This window comes from Oncorhynchus kisutch, linkage group LG25, assembly GCF_002021735.2.
Source record: "Oncorhynchus kisutch isolate 150728-3 linkage group LG25, Okis_V2, whole genome shotgun sequence".
NCBI lineage: Eukaryota > Metazoa > Chordata > Actinopteri > Salmoniformes > Salmonidae > Oncorhynchus > Oncorhynchus kisutch.
The window spans coordinates 34,735,843-34,754,611 of record NC_034198.2 but is presented as its reverse complement, the minus strand read 5'-3'; the positions used below and the strand labels follow the sequence as shown (position 1 = coordinate 34,754,611).

The window sequence follows — 18,769 nt, the reverse complement described above, 5'->3', positions numbered from 1 at the left end:
AGATTGAACTATTTGGCCTGAATGCCAAGCGTCACGTCTGGAGGAAACCTGGCACCATCCCTACGGTGAAGCATGGTGGTGGCAGCATCATACTGTGGGGATGTTTTTCAGCGGCAGGGACTGGGAGACTAGTCAGGATCGAGGGAAAGATTAACGGAGCAAAGTACAGAGACATCCTTAATGAAAACCGGCTCCAGAGAGCTCAGGACCTCAGACTAGGGCGAAGGTTCACCTTCCAATAGGACAACAACCCTAAGCACATAGCCAAGACAACGCAGGAGTGGCTTCGGGACAAGTCTCTGAATGTTCTGGAGTGGCCCAGCCAGAGCCCGGAATTGAACCCAAACGAACATCTCTGGAGAGACCTGAAAATAGCTGTGCAGCAACACTCCCCATCTAACCTGACAGAGCTTGAAGATTTTTATTTAACCTTTAACTAGGCAAGTCAGCTAAGACCAAATTCTTATTTACAATGACTAACTACACAGGCCAAACCTGGGCCATTTGTGCACCGCCCTATGGAACTCCCAATCATGGCCGGTTGTAATACAGCCTGGATTCGAACAAAGGGTGTCTGTAGTGACACCTCTAGCACTGAGATGCAGTTCCTGAGACCGCTGTGCCACTCATGAGCCCATCTGCAGAGAATGGGAGAAACTCCCCAAATACAGACGTGCCAAACTTGTAGCGTCATACCCAAGAAGACTAGAGGCTGTTATCACTGCCAAAGATGATTCAACAAAGTACTGAGTAAAGGGTCTGAATACTTATGTAAATATGATTTCCTTTATTTGTAATATATTAGCAAACGTCTAAAAACCTGTTCTTGCTTTGTCATTATGGGGTAGCGTGTGTAGATTGGGGGGGGGGGGGGAAACGAACAATTTTAAATCAATTTTAGAATAAGGCTGTAACCTAACAAAATGTGGAAGAAGTCAAAGGGTCTGAATACTTTCCGAAGGCACTGTAAAGCTATAGATAGTACACTGCATAATGAAACAATCCCTAGTAAGCTAGTGTTTTGAAGGTGGACCAACTATCATTTTGGCATTAAGACTGGTTTTACACACAACTTTCTATCCAAGCTAGGAGAGAGTACGAGGAGGGTTCATGTAGCCTATACAGGACAGTTGTATAATCAAAAAATATATATTTGGTAGCTGATTAGTATGCGGTTTCATCAAACATTTATAATTTTACAGAATAAGTAATTACATTGCCACCAGCCAGCAAGCTACAAATGGCAGCATTGTGACAGCGTGAGAAAATGACAACCAAATAGGCCTACCAATAAACATTTATACATTAGCTAAAGCAAAGTTACGCCATGACGTTGCAGGGGATGTTCCAGAGAAACTACGTTACGGCAGTGGCTACTAGGGCTGTTTCTGGGTGGCAGGAAGGATGTTCATCTATAGATAACCCCGTGTCCCGGACCAGGTCAGTCAACAGACCCTGATCCCACCTCACATGCTCAGTGAGAGTGTGTATGTCCACTGTAAGTGTGTGTTTCAATTTCCATTTCTAAATTTGTTCATTTACAAGAACAACACAGTAACAAAAACAAACTATAGATAGATAACATCTTTGTTCATGTATTTGGATGCTTGTGGAGTATGACGAGGAATGTGTGGCCCCATCCATCATTGTTCCCTCACGGCAGCTGATCACACATTGACATTTAGTGGCTATTTGTCTCACTGAGTAACATTGTGGTGACGAGACACCTCCCCTTCAGCATTTACCGTCACCATAAAAAGACAATACTTCCTGTAAGGCAAGTCTACATCCCTGTTAGAACACACACAATAAGCCACCCTTCCCCCGTCTAAGCCACCTTTGACCCCACTGCCTAGTACACCGCCTACTCTACCCATCAGCAGAATGACTTTTCTCTCACACTCACCCGAATGGGTCCAGATGCGGACTACAGAATGCTGATGCTGAGGGGTCAAAGGCCAGATGGGTCAGACAGTTTCTCTCAGAGAGACGGGACGTTGAGGAGGAGGGGGGAGTAAAGTGGATAAAGGTGTGAGAGGGAGTAGGATTCAAATCAGGGGTAGCTGGGTTCAGCTTCTGAGGTTGATGCGGCCGTGGGCTAGGTTGAGGGCTGGTACACATAGCAGTGGCTAGGGACCTTTTGGAGAAACCAAGTTCTGCCATTCTATAAAAAGCATCTGTACTTCTGTTTGTGACTAGGAGACGATCGTTCAGAGGTGTGGGTGTGGTACCTGTGGCGTGTGAGAGGGAGCGTTACCTTTGTTTGGCTGTTTCTCTCAGAAGAACTTCTTGATGAGGGGAGTGACCAATTTGACCCACAGCTTGACATGGCGATCTGGCTGCTGGAACGTAGAGCTGGACACCTCTGTAGACCTCTGGTACAACATCTCCTGCTCCTGTTACAGACGAGAGAGAGTAATTGTGTGAGAGTGTGAATGAGTTTGTGTACACATGAGACACACAGCAGGTTTCCCTGCTTGCTCGCTCGAGCTACTTTGCATATTATTACCAGCTTCACATAGTTCCTGGGATCATGAGCTATCAAATTAGTTGCATTTTGTAGACAGACCTTTTGGTTGAGAGCTGTATGAAACAGAACCATAGTATCGAGCCATCAAGTCTGTTTAAATAAAGTTGTTTTGGTTTGAATGGCCTACTTCCTGCAAGTGGGCCTGTAGTTCCTGGTTCTCTGTTACTATGGCGATCTGGGCCTCCAGGTCCCGGTGCACCGAGCGGTAGCCAAAGTTAGGAGAGCCAATCAGAGTCAGGCACGGCCGCACATGCCCCCGCAGGTAGTACCACAGCCCTGCAGAGAGCGAGAGAGAAGGATGAGGGAAAAGGGGGGAGGAGAAGGGGATTGGTGGAGGAAGGAAAGAGGGAGGAGAGAGAGAAAGAGAGCAGTTTCCCAACATCAGTGATTTGTTCTGCAGCTGGGGGTCAGGGTCAACTCTAATGGTCATTGATTCTCTCCAGGCTGGGTGCTGTGTGATTTCTCCCGTGCAGTGTGTGCTGTGATTACGGGAAATGGCCAGCCCGCCCTGCTTTATCTAATAAATGGGACTTCTACGATCGTGTGAAATTACATTCCACTGACGCTGCTTCACTGAGTGTGTTCATTTCCCCCCTCTCTCGCAGTGGCTCAATCTGGCTTTTGAAGAAAAAAAAACTACAAGAATTTACCTAGCTACTAATGCACCACTAACATTTCAGTTGTTTAGAATATCTTTTGAGACACATTACCATTTTATTCTATAAATGAAGTATCAGCGAAAGGTTGGTAGTTCAGATATAATTCCTTGGAGCATTTCTTCATGTTTAAATGTGGTTCTCGTTGACCATGTCCACAACTATAAAGGAAACACTAAAGCACACAGAAACCCCCGACGTCTATCCAAACCCAGTAGTGACTGTTTCCTTGGATCGGGGCTAAAGGTGAATTAAAAAATATATGTAACTAGGCAAGTCAGTTAAGAACAAATTCTTAGTTACAATGGCAGCCTAGAAACAGTGGGTTAACTGCCTTGTTCAGTGGCAGAAGGACAGATTGTTACCTTGTCAGCTCAGGGATTCGATCTAGCAACCTTTTGGTTACTTGTTCAACGTTCTAACCACTAGTCTACCTGCCGCCCCAACTTGACAAGGCATCGTCTCTCAAGCAACACGTCTGGGTTAACAGATGGACAGAGCAGCAGAGCCAGAGAACAGTACAACCGTCTGTCAGGTTGGAATTGGCCCCATGAGTGAGTCCCAAATGGCACCCAATTCCCCAATACCTACATAGTGTACTACTTTTGACCAGGACCCATAGGGCTCCATTTAAAAAATGTAGCGCACAATACAGGTAATAGGGTGCGGTTTAGGATGCTCACTGTCTGACCATGGAACGTCACTACCAGTCACAACTCACAGCCAAACAGAACTAACCACAATACAGTAGAACCATCCAGAATCAATCTAGGCTCTAAGGCCAAGGATTATATTGTGTGTGTCCCACCCTTGGCGTGGAAGGTCCAGTGTGCTCTGTGGTACTCGTGAAGGTGAACTCTCTCCTGCTGTCCCAGCTGACACACTTTGCTGTAGAACTGTTTGGCAATGTGGATGTAGGCCGCTGGAATCTCCCCGGCAATGCCCTTGGCGCCGAAAAACCCGTTGACCTCCGGGGAGGCGGTGAGGATCCGATAGTCGGCGCCCACCCCCAGAACCAGCGACATGTAGGCCCTTGTCAGGTTGAAATACCCCGACGTCAGAAACACAGTTGCACCGGGACCCGCATCTGTCAGCAAACGCTACAAGGAAATAAGATGCTCAGATGTAGTGTCCTCTCACTAAAACACCACATTTTTACATTTAAGTCACCATTTATAAATAAATAAATATATATAAAATAATAAACACATGCCAATATTAGTTGGTGAGGGTAGTGGTGTCCATGTGTGTAACTACCTGTGTGATCTCCTCATCCACCTGTATTCCCAGAGGTTTCATCTGAACCAGAGGAAAAACCCAAGTGTCCTCCTTCCCTCCCCCTTCTTCACCCTTGCTCTCCCGCTTCAAACGTTCCGAGTTGGCGATGTCTTGGCGCATACGAGCAGTGTTCACCACCTCCATGATGTGTTGCCGGGCCGACGCCGAAAAATCATCCCGGTTACCTGGTGACAAAATAATGTAGGGATGTAAGAGAGGAAAACAGACCGACCTGGTTAAAACTAGAATCCTTAGTTGCTACATCCATTTTTGGACTTGTAAATGAATGATATATACCAATGAATTCTTGAAGAATATAACTTATAAATGCCTCATGAGCTTAGTGCAACTGTCACATCCCAATCGGAACCCAAAATATAAGCTTGTTTTTGTCCCATGTTCGTAAACAATATAAATGTAAACAATGTATAGCCTCAAAATGCAGTTAATACTATAAATGTTAGCATGGATGGTCAGTCCTTGCCTCCATAGCTCTGTCCATCCCTCAGCTTTTTAACAAAAGAGAAGAAGTCCCCACTTTGTTATTTTTGCAATTAACAATTCTAGCTTTAACCACACAAACTCTGTCTCCCCTCTCACACACACACGGCATGTGGTGCAGTAGAGCAGGTGAGTGTGTAAAGTTAGTTCTGGGTATTACGGCTATGGGTCAATATCTGGACTACGCCGGCCGGCTGGCGCCACACACGGCCGTGACACACAGAGAGAGAGACAGAGAGAGAGACACAGAGAGAGAGAGACAGACAGACAGAGACAGAGAGAGAGAGAGACAGAGAGAGACAGAGAGAGAGAGACAGAGAGAGACAGAGAGAGACAGAGACAGAGAGACAGACAGAGACAGAGAGAGACAGAGAGAGAGAGACAGACAGACAGAGACAGAGACAGAGAGAGACAGAGAGAGACAGAGAGAGACAGAGAGAGACAGAGAGAGACAGAGAGAGAGAGAGACAGAGAGACAGAGACAGAGAGAGAGAGACAGAGAGACAGAGACAGACAGAGAGAGACAGAGAGAGACAGAGAGAGACAGAGAGAGAGAGAGACAGAGAGAGACAGAGAGAGACAGAGAGAGAGACAGAGAGAGAGACAGAGAGAGAGACAGAGAGAGAGACAGAGAGACAGAGACAGAGAGACAGAGAGAGACAGAGAGAGAGAGAGAGAGAGAGAGATACCTGCAAGCCTCAGCATGAGTTCATTCTAAAGATGTGCTTTTACTGTAAAGTTTGCCCTCTTCCAGCAGGAGAACTTCATTCACTAATGATTAGAGTGTGTGTGCGCACGCATCTTCCCTCTGTGTTTACCAGCAACTCCGTGACTTCACTGTTCTATTTCTGGTCTCTGTGACAACTGTGGTCCGGTTCTGCAGACATGATGTCATTTAGCACCAGACCCAACATCCTGAATGTTCTCTGGTTACACACTCACACACTATTTTTCTTTCTGTCCGTCTACCTCTCCTGACTCTCTCGCTCTTTCATTCACACACCAGTTCTCTGATTTCACTGTGTGTCTGAGCTGGAACAAGCTACACTTTCAACTAATCCGATTCCAAGGACCTTTCCAAGAACAACGCATTACACTACATTTACAACTTGCCAGCCAAGCTGAGCAAAGCGTTAAGCGCCTAGGGACCGTGTGTGTGTTACCTCTGTAGATGTATGTGTGTGTTACTTATGTGCTATGAACAGTACATTCTGAAAGTATTCAGACCCCTTCACCTTTTGTTAAGTTAGCCTTATTCTAAAATGTATTAAATAAAAACCATTTACTCAATGCCCCATAATGATTAAGTGTGAACAGGTTTTTAGAAATGTTTGGAGGTGTATTAAAAATAAGTATTCAGACCTTTTGCTATGAGACTCGAAATTGAGCTCAGGTGCATCCTGTTTCCATTGATCATCCTTGAGATGTTTCTACAACTTGATTGGAATCCACCTGTGGTAAATTCAATTGATTGGATATGATTTGGAAAGACCCACACCTGTCTATATAAGGTCCCACCATTGACAGTGCATGTCAATGGCAAAAGGCACCCAAACTCCAAGCGGGCTGTCATGTGCCTTTTACTGAGGAGTGGCTTCCATCTGGCCACGCTACCTTTAAAGGTCTGATTGGTGGAGTTCTGCAGAGATGGTTGTCCTTCTGGAAGGTTCTCCCATGTCCACAGAGGAACTCTAGAGCTCTGTCAGAGTGATCATTGGATTCTTGCTCACCTCCCTGACCTGACCAAGGCCCTTCTCCCCCGATTGCTCCGTTAGGCCGGGCGGCCAGCTCTAGGAAGAGTCTTGGTGGTTCCAAACTTCTTTGATTTCAGAATGGAGGCCACTGTGTTCTTGGACCTTCAATGCTGCAGAATGTTCTTGGTACCCTTCCCCAGATCTGTGCCTCGACACAATCCTGTCTCTGAGATCTACGAGCAATTCCTTCGACCTCATGGTTTGGTTTTTGCTGATTATCTGGTCTGATTAAACCAAGACTGAACACCTTGGCCTGAATGCCAAGTCTGGAGGAAACAAGGCACCACTCATCACCTGGCCAATACCATCCCTACAGTGTAGCATGGTGGTGGCAGCATCATGCTGTGGGGATGTTTTTCAGCGGCAGGGACTGGGAGACTAGTCAGGATTGAGGGAAAGATGAACGGAGCAAAATACAGAGAGTACCTTGATGAAAACCTGCTCTAGAGCGCTCAGGACCTCAGACTGGGGCGAAGGTTCACCTTCCAACAGGACAACAACCTTAGCACACAGCCAAGACAACGCAGGAGTGGCTTTGGAACAAGTCTCTGAGCTCGGATTTGAAGCCGATCGAACATCTCTGGAGAGACCTGAAAATAGTTGTTCAGTGATGCTCCCCGTACAACCTGACAGAGCTTGAGAGGATTTACAGAGAAGAATGTGAGAAACTCACCAAATACATGAGTGCCAAGCTTGTAGCGTCATACCCAAGAAGACTCAGGCTGTAATCGCTGCCAAAGTTGCTTCAACAGAGTAGTAATACATTTGCTAAAATCTAAAAAAAATAAGTTTTGATTTGTCATTATGGGATATTGTGTGTAAATTGAGAGAAAACAAAAAACTATTTCAGAATAAGGCTGTAACGTAACAAAATATGGAACAGGTGAAGGGGTCTGAATACTTCCCGAATGCACCATATGTATTGGTGTGTTACACACGCGTTTTATACCTCTGTAGGGGTGCACCATGTTTTCCATCATGCTGACAGAGTTGTCCGGCTGTAGCTGTAATGACACGTCTCCCACGGCACCCACCAGATCAGAGAAGAAGTCTGCCACCTCCCAACAGTTCTCCAGGAGCACATAGCGGTCCTGTCTGTTGGTGAAGTACGAGTCACTCAGGTTGGCCCTACGGAAGGAGGAGAGACCGGTAAAAAGCCTGAAAGAGGGATACCAAGCAGCATCAACTGTATGAGAAAAACACCAACAACTACAACAATGGTGTGTGTGTGTGCGCGCGTTCATGTGTGTGTACCCGCTGATGATGAGGTCATCGTCAAACAGGTAGGCTTTTATGTGCTGTACCCCGATGGTCTCGTTGAAGCGCTGTGGGACCAGGAGCCGGAGCAGCCCTCTCAGATCAGGGGTATGGTACAGAGACACACGCATCCGACTGCTGTACTGCTGCAGCAACGGCAGCAACATGGTCCTAGAGTTAGTCTGACCTAGACACACAGAGACAGAGGGGGGGATCACAGACACCCATTGAGCTTGGTAAGAGTTAAAACATTTTTCCTCTCACATACACAGAACCCCTCCTACCTCGTGAGCCGCGTGTGAAGTCTAATAGAATGGAGACCTGCAGGTCGGAGTTGTCAACCTCCTGTGAACGCTGCAGAGCTTCCTGCATACAGTCCACCAGGTCCTGTTCCAGGGGTCCTGTACCCAGATACAGAGAGGCCATCACCACTCTCCTCTTAGCCGTCTTTATTCGAGCCTGAACAGAAAAAAAACAAGAAATTACAGTTTAAAATCAGGTATTACAGAAACAAGGAGGCTTTACCCCCCAAAAAATGATTTTCATAATTGTTCGTGGAATGTTTAGTACATCACATGACTTAGGGAAAGCTCCACACCCTCTCACTCACACACACACACCGTACCTTCATTGCCTGGTAAAACTGGTCAGGGGAGGTGAGGATGTGGATGTGTGTGCCAGCCACCCTGAAGGCGGGCACATGTTCTGCCATCCAAAGGAAGCGGGCATGGAGGCCATCGGTGCCCTGAGCTCCAGTCGACCCGGGGGATCTGAAGAGAGGAAGGGGAGAGGAGTCGGCCTCTGCTAGGAGAGGGGCTAGGAGCAACAAAGATGACCTTGGGGGGGGGGGGCATGGAGAGGAAGAGAGAAAGGGAGGAGGGAGAGGAATTACTTCCATGGAAGCCTACAGCTGGAGTGGTAATTGCTTCCTATAGATAAAGAACAAATGGCAGCCGAAGAATGCATTACAACGGGCTTCAGGATCATGTCACTGCATCTGTGCATTCAAATTGCATTGATAAAATGCAATTGTTCGTTGTCGGTAGCTTATGCCTGCCCATAACATTACCCCACCATGGGGCACTCTGTCCACAACGTTGACATCAGCAAACCACTCGCCCAAACAACGGCAGACACATTGTCTGCCATCTGCCCGGTACAGTTGAAATTGGGATTAATCCGTGAAGAGCAGTGGCCATAGGTGAGCATTTGCACACTGAAGTCAGTTACAAAGTTGAACTGCAGTCAGCTCAAGACCCTGGTGAGGACGACAAGCAAGCCGATGAGCTTCCCTGAGATGGTTTGTAACAGTCGGTGCAGGAATTCTTCGGTTGTGCAAACCCAGTTTCGTCAGCTGTCTCAGACGATCCCCTGGGGAAGAAGCCGGATGTGGGAGGTCCCGGGCTGGCATGGTTACAAGTGCTCTGCAGTTGGACGTACTGCCAAATTCCCTCACCACTTATGCTAGAGAAATTACATGTTGCATTTATATTTTTGTTCAGTATACAAATATTTGCGACGCGTACAAAGCCATCCCCCACGTCGGTCAATCAGATCACATCTCTGTTCCTACAGCCTACAAGCAGCAACTCAAGAGGGAGCCATCAAAACAGAGAATAATAAAGTGATGGACAGAGACAGATGCTGCAGGACTATTTTGGGAATATTCATTGGAATATGTTCAAAGATTCATCCCACCAGGACTCATCCATCAACATTGAGGAATATACATCAGTCACAGGCTTCATTAGGAAATGTGTTGATGATGTACCCACAATAACAATTTATCGTCATGTTGCTATCATGCCGTGTTGTCTTAGGTCTCTTTATGTAGTGCGTTGCTCGTTGCGATGTGTGTTTTGTCCTATATTTTTAATCCCAGACCCCCTCCCCACAGGAGGCCTTTTGCTAGGCAGTCATTGTAAATAAGAATTTGTTCTTATTTGTACCAAAACCCCTGGATGAACGTAGATATCCGTGCCATGCTGAGAGACTATACTGCAGCATTTATTGGCAGCACAACAAAACCCGATGACTCTGTGGCGCACGACGAGTACAAGGCAAGCAGGTACAAGCTCTGAATCCATTAGGGACGTAAAGAGATTGACAAATTGATGTCTGACAACTCAGACTCACGACGCATGTGGCAAGGACTACAACCGATCACAGACTACAAAGCCAAATCCAGCTGTGTGGTGCCCACGAAGCCTACCTCCCAGACGAGGTAGGCTTCGTGGGCTTTGAGACAGACAGAGCCATCCAGGAAGAGAATCGCTGCTCCAGACAACCAGGTGCTTTCGCTCACCAAAGCTGACGTGAGGAAAACTCTCAAAGAGTGAATACTCAAAGCCGCCGGCCCAGATGGTATCCCTGGCCGCGTCCTCAGTGTGTGCCGACCAGCTGGCAGGCGTCGTCTCTGACATTGTCAACCTGTCCCAGGCTGTAGTCGCCACCTGCTTCAAGGAGACGACCATCGTACCAATGGCCAAGAAAAACAAGGTGACATGCCCAAATGACTATCACCCTGTCGCGCTCACCCCGGTCATCATGAAGTGCTTCGAGAGGCTGATGAAGGCCCACATCAAGGCCAGCATGCTAGGCACCCTGGACCCACGCCAACAGATCCACGGAAGACGCCATTTCATCGCTATTAACACGGCTGTAACACATCTGGACAAGAGGAACACCTATGTGGGAATTCTGTTAGTTGACTACAGTTCAGATCAGCATTGAACACCATTGTTCCCTCCAAGCTTAGAGCCCTGGGTCTGGACACCACCCTCTGCAACCTGATCCTGGTCTTCCTGACAGGCAGACCACAGGCTGTGAGGATTGGCAACACCACCTCCTCCACATTGACTCTTAACACTGGGACCCACAGGGGTGTGTCCTCCCTGTTCGACCGAGTGGCTTTGCACGACACCAACTCCATTGTCAACTTTGCTGATGACACTACGTTTGTAAGACTGATAACCAACAACGACAAGTCAGCCTGTAGTGATGGAAGTGAACTGGCATTGCAGTGCCAGAACAACAACCTATTACTCAACGTCAGCAAAACAAAAGGAATTGATTGTTGAATTCAGGAAGCAGAGAAGGGAACATGCCCCGATCCACATCAACGGGACTGCAGTAGAGTCATCAGTTAAGTTCCTCAGCGTCCACATCATTGAGGACTTGACATGGACCAACACAACCCCTTGTCAAGAGGGCACAACAGCGTCTCTACTAGGGTTGCAAATGGTCAGACACTTTCAGGTAAATTTCCCGGAAGTTTTCCATCAGAAGTTAAGCCCGGGAATTTTGCTTAAATTAATCAAGAAAGTTCTTATAACAGGGAACATTTTTTTTGTGGGATACACAAAAGGCCATTCTAGGTCTTGTGGCATATTTTGGTTAAACTATCCCCAATTCAATGGAATTGCAACCCTCTGCACTCTTCCATCACATGTACAGCTGATTCTCAAGATCTTGCACACTAATGAGATGCTATTGAGCCCACACTACTACACTGTCTAAGCCAAGGACTACATGCTTTATGGTAAGTTTTGAAACTGAAACAATGGATACAAGAGAGGCAAGGAAAAGGTTAGGTATGTGAAGGGTCATCAAGTTATCGCAGCAATCTAAGATAATAAGAGCACCACATTGAAGCTGCCCAGCAAGGGTGGTGTTGTCATGTTTGACAGTTTCCTGGAGGGGAGTCTTGCCAAGAAATGGCCATATCAGTCAGTCGATATAGACAGCCCCATCAAGAGGATCCTTCTGGATGATGTATTTTGGGAGAGAGTGGTAAGCAGCCTGAAACCTATAGTAGTAGCCATTGCACAGATTGAGGGAGACAATACCATCCTGTTTGATGTTCAGACTCAGCTTGCAGATGTAAGAAGAAATCTGTACTGCCCTGCTGACTTCACGGTTGCTCCAAGCAGAGGAAACCACAGGTCTCAAATACATCAATAAGCGTGAAGACTTCTGCCTGAAGCCCAAACACGCCGCAGAGTACATGTTGGACCCAAAGTATGCTGGCAAGTGTATCCTGTCTGGTGCAGAGATCAACAAGGCCTATGGTGTTATCACTACCGAGTCTCGACAGGGCAAGGTTCTTGGCAGTCTGGCGAAGTACACTTCCAAGCAAGGGCTTTGGGATGGAGATGCAATATGGCAGTCGTGCCAACATATCTCATCAGCCACCTGGAGGAAGGGACTTTGTTGATCTGAGGCTCTTTCCCCTGTTGCCTCCATCATCCTCCAAATCCCACCAACATCATCTTGCCTCAGAGCGCAACTGGTCCTTGTTTGGGAACACACACACCAAAGCACGCAACATGCTGATCAATACAAGGGTTGAAAAATTGGTAGCCATCTGGGAAAATGAGGCTTTTTGAGCTTGACAACGAGCCATCCTCAACAAGGTTGGAAAGTGAGTGAAGATGAGGCTTCAAGGAGGTGGATATTGAGGAGGTCCAGGGAGAAGACATGGAAGCCTGAGAGGAAGACAGTCTAGAAACGAAAGCTTTTGTCATTTTACAGATGTATGTTTTAAACATTTTTGGGATTTGCGATGGATCATTGGGGATCATTCAATATTCCATTTATTTTGTTATTGTTTATTTTGTGAAATCATCCCATGTGAAGAGTCACCTAATTTAATTAAAGTTCAAGTCTGAACTAAAGTTGTTTTTATTTCTATTGGAAGGATTTCATCATTTGTAATTATATCTACTTATGATGAGGTAAAAGGTTGATGTTTCTGTCTCCATATGGTATGGTAAATATATCCAATGCAAAAAACATCTACATTTAAATGGTATTAATATTAGAAAATATTTCCATTAATTCCCATATATTCCTGTTAATTCCCACAGAAAGTTTTCACCTCGGAATATTTCCCAAAATGTGCAACCCTAGTCTTTACATCCTAATGCAGCTGAAGAAATTTGGCATGCCACCCAGGGTCCTCTCCAGATACTACTGCATGAAGAGCATCCTGACAGGTTGCATCAGGACCTGGTACCAGAACCGCGCTGTCCACGACAGCAAGGCCCTCCAGTAAGTGGTGAAGACGGCCCAGTAGGTCACTGGGACCGTGCTCCCACCCATCCAGGACTCAAAACGGTGCGTGAGGAAGGCCCGTAGCATCATCAAGGAACCCACACACCCCAGCCACACCTGTTCACTTACTTACCATCAGGCAGATCGTGTCGGAGCATGAAGTCTGATAACTGTCTCAGAGACAGGTTTCTATCTACAAGCCATCAAAGTGCTGAACACTTGAACTGGAATGACCATCTGCTCTCATTCGCCACATCATAGCGCACATGCCAGAACTACTGCTACTAGTATCACACCCGGACATGATTGGGAGTCCCATAGGGTGGTGCACAATTGGCCCAGCGTCGTCAGGGTGTGGCCGTCATTGTAAATAACAGTTTGTTCTTAACCGACTTACCTAGTTACATTTTTAAAAACCTGCGTGTCCCCTTATCTCATTGGACACATTCCTCTGCCCAGACGTTGCGGATGTATGCCAGATCTTATAAGGCCTGGATAGGCATTTTTAGTATCCTATCCACAGCATATGTTATAGCAATTACATCGATGATGTGGCACTCAACCATTGGTTGATTCATGCAACATCTGAGCAAGGGAATGCGACCATTATGATGTCAAACACACAAGTCTGGAGAGATGATCATCTTCCTCAAAAGTGCGCAACAAATTCTACTAGATGAAAAGCCGAAATTTGTATAACATTTGCATTTAAAGTACTCGATTTTTGACATTTCAAATTCTATAAAATGTTATATTTTCACATACCTAAAATGCCTACTGTTTAGAACGCAAGTCTAGGTATTCGGACACATAGCCAATATGTACCGGTGACAGCTTAGTAAAGACAAGCCATTTCAGTTGTGAGAACATGGTTGCCTTGTGTATTTGTATGAGTCCTCGAGGGTGAATTCAGATCATTTACACAGTTTCTTATTACAACCAAGTCTACGGCAACACAATCCTCCCCTCTTCTACCTCACAGTCAGGAGGCCATTGACAGACGTGTCTTTCATTTCCTATTAGGCATTAAACGGAAGAAAACAGATTGAAACATGGAGGGACTACTTGAACTCAATTTCAAAACGTTTTGCTACGGTGTGCCCTAATGAATATTACCCTGAATACATGCAAGCATCTCCCTCCCCTCTGTAGCCTTTCCCATTCCTCTATCTCTTGGCTAAGTAAATGGAGCACTGACACTGTGTAGCCAAGCCTCTATGTGCCATGACCATTCTGTCTACAGCCATTATATAGCCTAGCTAGTGTAGGTGATGATGGCCTAATCAGGTATTTTGGATGAAGATAAAGCTCAAAGTCGTAAGTTCACAGTCGCTCTATGGTAGCTACTAAAGATGATGTGAAACTGAGGCATGTGACTATACGCAGGTGTGGACAGACTGTACGACAGACAGCAGTTGTTGCAACTTCAGGTTTTCAGGAAACCACAAAAAAACGAGAGATTTCCTCATGCTGAGAATGTCTGAGCTAGTCTTACTCTACACACAGAGACTTGACAACACAAGGAAACGCAAATAGGAATTCACAGATAAAGTAGATAAAAGCCTAAATCAACCAGAAGCTTATGGAAGGGAAGACATACACTATATACAAAAAAGTGTGTGGACATCCCTTCAAATTAGTGGATGCGGCCATTTCAGCCACACCCTTTGCTGACAGGTGTATAAAATAAAGCACACCGCCATGCAATCTCCATAGACAAACATTGGCAGTAGAATGGCCTTACTGAAGAGCTCAGTGACTTTAAACATGGCACAGTCATAGGATGCCACCTTTCCAACAAGTCAGTTTGTTAAATTTCTGCCCTGCTAGAGTTCAAATCAAATCAAATTTATTTATATAGCCCTTCGTACATCAGCTGATATCTCAAAGTGCTGTACAGAAACCCAGCCTAAAACCCCAAACAGCAAGCAATGCAGGTGTAGAAGCACGGTGGCTAGGAAAAACTCCCTAGAAAGGCCAATACCTAGGAAGAAACCTAGAGAGGAACCAGGCTATGTGGGGTGGCCAGTCCTCTTCTGGCTGTGCCGGGTGGAGATTATAACAGAACATGGCCAAGATGTTCAAATGTTCATAAATGACCAGCATGGTCGAATAATAATAAGGCAGAACAGTTGAAACTGGAGCAGCAGCACAGTCAGGTGGAAGTTGAAACTGGAGAGTTGCCCTGGTCAACTGTAAGTGCTGTTATTGTGAAGTGGAAAAAACAATTGTCTGTCCTCAGTTGCAACACTCATTACAGAGTTTCAAACTGCCTCTGGAAGCAACGTCAGCATAAGAACTGTTCGGCGGGAGCTTCATGAAATGTTTCCATGGCCGAGCAGCCGCACACTAGCCTGCACAGAGCCCTGACCTCGACCCCATGGAACACCTTTGGGAGGAATTGGAACGCCGACTGTGAGCCAGGGTCAAAGTCAGTGCCCGACCTCACGAATGCTCGAGGCTGAATGGAAGCAAGTCCCCGCAGTGATGTTCCAACCTCTAGTGGAAAGCCTTCCCAGAAGAGTAGAGGCTGTTACAGCAGCAAAGGGGGGGCAACTCCATATTAATGCCCATCATTTTGGAATGAGATGTTGGATGAGCAGGTGTCCACATACCTTTGGTCATGTAGTGCATCTGGCTAGTTAGCTACATCTACAGATCATGTTTGAGATAAAACTGTTCCTTGGTTAGCGCAGTGCACGCTAACCAAGGTTGCCAGGTGCACGGTGTTTCCTCCGACACATTGGTGCGGCTGGCTTTGGGGTTGGATGCGCACTGTGTTAAGAAGCAGTGCGGCTTGGTTGGGTTGTGTATCGGAGGACGCATGACTTTCAACCTTCGTCTCTCCCGAGCCCGTACGGGAGTTGTAGCGATGAGACAAGATAGTAGCTACTAAACAATTGGATACCATGAAATTGGGGAGAAAAAGGGGTAAAATTCAAAAATATATATATATATATTTTTTTAAAGAGATAAAACTGTTCCGTCTCTACGGCCATTAGTCCCATCGCCTAGCTAGTCTACTTATGTTATGGGGTTGAGGATAAAGCTCAAAGTTGTGTCCCAAATGGCCCCATATTCCCCCCTCAGTGAACTACTTGCCCTGGTCAAATGTAGTACAGTATATAGGGAATATGGGGCCATTTGGGAGACAGCTCTAGTCTGAATGAGGAGTAGACTGCCCAGGGTTGATCTCCCCCTTGTGGATGACATCCTCCAGACTAGTAGTCTGTGTATTGGTTGGACCACCAGAACGGTGCAGAACTCAGGGAGTTCAACCAAAACACAGACTACGTTGTGTCCCAAAGCTGCCTCCAGAACCGACCTTGGCACTCCCAGTTAAGCCTAGACAAGAGACAGACTCAGAACTTAGTGCGTCTGTGTGTGTGTGTCGCTCTATGGTAGATAATAAAGATGTGAAACTGAGGCACGTGACTATATGCAGGTGTGGACGGACTGACTGGCAGACAGATATCTGGCAGTTGTTGCAACTTCAGGTTTTCAGGAAACCACAAAAAGGCCCGAGAGAGATTTCCTCATTCTGAGAATTTCTGAGTTACTGTTAACGTTACCCTACACAGAGACTTGACAACACATGAGGTGGAAATTTCAATTCACAAATAAAAGTACGCCTAAAGGAGATAATGTTTTGCAACGCTTACATGTGCTGGCTGAACTTGCACGCGTATGTTTATTATGTAACCTTCGCTATGACCATACTATTATCAAATTACATTATGAAACTATTCGCAAGCAACAATCAGATTACAACAGAAAACATGTGGCAATATTATTTGACGCATGCTAGAACAATGACAACATAGCATTGTGTAAGTAAAGACTGGCTGCACGCATACATCTCTGCCACGACAAGTGGTTGGCTAGCCGAGTTGTTCTCATCGTGGAGTTGACATACCCAGCTAGAGGTTGTCATGTGAGCGCTGTCATTACGTCTGACAAAGAAAAACAGTGTTGTCTCTCTTTTTCTTCTCCACTTAAGTTCCACAACAGTCGTATCTTACCCTCTTCTCCGATCGCGTGTACGGAAGAATCGGTCTGATATTCGGGTGAAAACCCCAGCCAGGGCCGGCATGTACACACAGTATCGCAGCCTCCTCCACGTTATGGGAGCCGCCATCTTTACAGTCGTTCTTCTTCTTCGGTGGGGTTTATCAGCGGTTGGCATCCAACGTTATGGTGCATTACCGCCACCTACTGTACTGGAGTGTGGGCCAAAGACACGGAGAAACTAAACCCTACCTGCCAGCCAAGTTGCTCTTAAAAAAAGATAAATATTTGAGACTATATCTAAGGACGCTCTACTCAATATAATCTTTAAACTAATCTATTGTATCCCCTTCTCCCTCATACTAGATCTCAGCCTCTCTGTTTTTTAAATATATTTTTTTATTTTACTAGGCAAAAAATTCTTATTTTCAATGATGGCCTAGGAACAGTGGGTTAACTGCCTGTTCAGGGGCAGAACAACAGATTTGTACCTTGTCAGCTCGGGGATTCGAACTTGCAACCTTTCGGTTACTAGTCCAACGCTCTAACCACTAGGCTACCCTGCCGCCCCCCTTTCCCTCTGATACTGTAGCAATACACGCTCCACGGTCTCTGTTTCCTGGCAATAATCACACTTTCCTGTTGGATGCTTTCCTATCACATTTAAGGACTTATTCAACTGGCTGTGTCCCACCCTAAAAAAAATGGCCTCCTCTCCTCTGTCCCTTCCTGCCGTCCTCTCCCCAACTTTCCTCTGTACTAGAAATAAATGCCTTCCCTTAGTTTCTCTATTCCCCTGCTCCCGCCATCTCTGCATCATCGCTGTCCATATCAGGCTTTTTGCCTCTGCCTTGTTCATTGAAACTACAACCTCAACATCCCTACTTCTAAGTGCTTGTTTAGCCAGTACATCAACTGAGATCTAGCCTTTCCAATGAGGTCTGAGCTGCCGAACCATACGCTATACTGCCATAGTCTATTACAGATTGGATCAATGCAACATACATGGTCCTCAATGAGGAACGCCCATCCCTCCACTCCTTCCCTGCCAGACAGCACATCACATATAGCACCACTTCTTACACGTTCCCACCACTCTCTCAATGTGTTCTGCTCAGGTCAGCCTAGTGTCAAAGTATACCCCAAGGAATCTGAATGCCCCCACCCTCTCCAAGTTTCTCCCATATAACCTCAAGCATATCTCATCTCACACCTTCCTCCTGGTAAAGAACACTGTCTGAGTTTTCTTTAAAGAGAACCTAAATCCCCAACGCTCTACCTCATCAATTGCTTCCTGTAACTTCATGACTATGTATGGCACATTTCTTCCCCACTTCCATAAGGCCCCATCATCTGCAACTAACAACCTCCCAAAATCCATCTGTACCTGAGCGTAAACATCATTGATCATGACTGAGAACAACAGAGGACTAATCACGTACTCATGCGGTGTACCGTTATCCACCAGGTAGCTGCCTGAGAGAGACTTCCCCACACTCACCTGGATAGAACTCCAAACAGGAAATCCTTTACCCAGTTGTACATTCTTCGTCCTACCCCCATAATATCAAGCTTAATTAACAACCCCTCCTTCCACATCATATCATACGCCTTCTCCACATCAAGAAAGACAGCTACAACAGTCTCCATGTTCACCTGAGCCTTCCTGACCTCTGCTTCTAAGCAGAGCACTGGGTCCATAGTTCCCCTCCCCTTCCTGACCTCTGCTT

At 46.2% G+C, this 18,769-nt stretch overlaps 1 protein-coding gene across 1 annotated transcript in view; it reads right to left on the bottom strand.

Moving 5' to 3' along the window:
• LOC109889438 (CDP-diacylglycerol--glycerol-3-phosphate 3-phosphatidyltransferase, mitochondrial-like) overlaps positions 1-17,186 on the bottom strand; it is a 30,057-nt gene extending 12,871 nt beyond the window's left edge. The window contains exons 1-9 of the mRNA XM_020480864.2: positions 17,054-17,186; positions 8,602-8,812; positions 8,261-8,435; positions 7,974-8,163; positions 7,669-7,847; positions 4,444-4,649; positions 3,995-4,286; positions 2,658-2,806; positions 2,258-2,396 (exon numbers count right to left, since the gene is read on the bottom strand). Of these exons, the coding sequence (XP_020336453.1) occupies positions 2,277-2,396; positions 2,658-2,806; positions 3,995-4,286; positions 4,444-4,649; positions 7,669-7,847; positions 7,974-8,163; positions 8,261-8,435; positions 8,602-8,812; positions 17,054-17,169 (1,638 nt within the window). The 5' untranslated portion in view covers positions 17,170-17,186 and the 3' untranslated portion in view covers positions 2,258-2,276. The remainder of the gene's footprint in view (positions 1-2,257; positions 2,397-2,657; positions 2,807-3,994; positions 4,287-4,443; positions 4,650-7,668; positions 7,848-7,973; positions 8,164-8,260; positions 8,436-8,601; positions 8,813-17,053) is intronic.
• Positions 17,187-18,769: the final 1,583 nt, after the last annotated feature.